Genomic DNA, 1,683 nt, shown 5'->3' on the forward strand with positions numbered 1-1,683 from the left:
GATAATTTACTTCAATTAATTGTACGGTTATCGTCTGCCAAAAATGACCCATGCATTGATCATCTATTTTGCGATATATTTACAATGGATCTGATTGAACAAGTATCGAAAATGAACGAGACAAGTAGTCAGAAAAATATAGAAGTTGATTTTACTAGCCCATATAATTCAAGTTTAAGTGGATTAGAGTGTTTTGCATTTGGATACAAAGTCGAATGGCCGGTCTCAATCATTCTTAATCCATGGTCTCTGTCACAATACCAGATGCTGTTTCGTTTGCTTTTCTATTGCAAACATGTAGAACGTCAATTGTGCAAAGTTTGGATCGAAATGTGTGGAATCAGCAAAGGTATGTTTCATTTAAAGATTATTTTCATTATCGTCATTTAAATATATATATTTAATTGTAATTCATATATTAATTGTAATATGTACTATAAGATTTCCAAAAGGATTCACTTTCCTTTTTACTATATGTTTCCATTATTTCGATTATTTGAGTTGATTATTTCTATTCTTTTGTTTTTGGATTCTATCCCAGGTATGTCAAAAGAGAATAAGACACAATGGCGCATCGCATTTGCTCTACGTCAACGTATGTTTAATGCAATTCAGCATTTGGAAAACTATATGCTGATCGAGATCATCGAGCCGAATTGGCATGCTTTCACCGAGCGTATGAAAAACGTACGAAATATAGACGAAGTTATTATTATACATCAGGATTTTCTACACGTTTGCTTGCAAAATTGTTGTCTCAATCATCTAAATATACTACGCCCAGTGATTAGTATGTGCGGCGTTTGTTTGAATTTCGCAAAGTTCATTCAAAGAGATGCCGGTATAAACGTTTCAATACAATGGCAAGAAAATATCAAAGAATATGGCAAGCAATTCGATACATTTTTATTTCAACTACTCAATAGTATCAAAGAAATGACATCAGACCAATTAGGTGGAGCAAAACTCGTCAATTTAGTGCATGCAATCAATTTCAACAGTTATTATAACGAAAATATCGAAGAAAATGGCGTGAAAAATAAACCCGCGCAAAGTGAATGATATCACAAATTTGTTTTAAATATTTCCCCATTCCATTTTGTAATAATTTAAAACATTCATCATTTCATAATTAAAGGAATTTTAAAATTTAGGAAAAACTTTTTTATTTGAATTTTTTCATTAGTTTAGTAGGTATTCTCAGTTTTTTAAGTTCATAAAATCTATGCTTGAATTATCTCTTTTAATCCTGTTCAATGACCGGAATGGCTGTAGATTTCAACATAGTATTATAACATTATAATCTCCAAAACTGTATGATTAAAACATTTTTTTTAATGTGACGCCGCTGTTGTTACTGCAATAAAAAAAAATCTTTAAAATATTTGTCCAAGTTATACAAGTTATAATAGGTCAGAATAATATTTGTTTGAATATTCAGCTGGCCGTTCTTATTTATAATCTTTAAATATCATGCTACAAGAACAATCATCAGGAAATAAAAAATTTCTCTGGACAAAGATGTTTTGAAAATGTTACCTTCTTATTTTAATGTCTTTTCCATTAGCGTCTTACATCACGGTCATCATATATTCAATTCGATCGAATTTCAAATTCCTGAAAATATTATTAATTTTCGTTAAGTACATTTTTTTAATAACACAATCAAAATATGACAACAAA

At 29.8% G+C, this 1,683-nt stretch overlaps 2 protein-coding genes across 2 annotated transcripts in view; one reads left to right on the forward strand and one right to left on the reverse strand.

Annotated features, from left to right (window-relative positions):
• The first annotated feature begins 6 nt into the window (after nt 1-6).
• On the forward strand, nt 7-1,172 carry LOC116351197 (gamma-tubulin complex component 2 homolog). The gene is made up of 2 exons (XM_031783280.1): nt 7-349; nt 542-1,172. Exons 1-2 carry the CDS (start codon nt 85-87, stop codon nt 1,060-1,062), a joined length of 786 nt encoding a protein of 261 aa, XP_031639140.1. The 5' UTR covers nt 7-84; the 3' UTR covers nt 1,063-1,172.
• LOC116351198 (gamma-tubulin complex component 2 homolog) overlaps nt 1,125-1,683 on the reverse strand; it is a 2,013-nt gene continuing 1,454 nt past the window's right edge. The window contains exons 2-3 of the mRNA XM_031783281.1: nt 1,540-1,617; nt 1,125-1,357 (exon numbers count right to left, since the gene is read on the reverse strand). The gene's annotated coding sequence lies outside the window, so the exon portion shown is untranslated. The remainder of the gene's footprint in view (nt 1,358-1,539; nt 1,618-1,683) is intronic.

The sequence above is a fragment of the Contarinia nasturtii genome, unplaced genomic scaffold (assembly GCF_009176525.2).
Source record: "Contarinia nasturtii isolate CC-2019 unplaced genomic scaffold, AAFC_CNas_1.1 Cnas_scaffold_4842, whole genome shotgun sequence".
Taxonomy (NCBI): Eukaryota; Metazoa; Arthropoda; class Insecta; order Diptera; family Cecidomyiidae; genus Contarinia; species Contarinia nasturtii.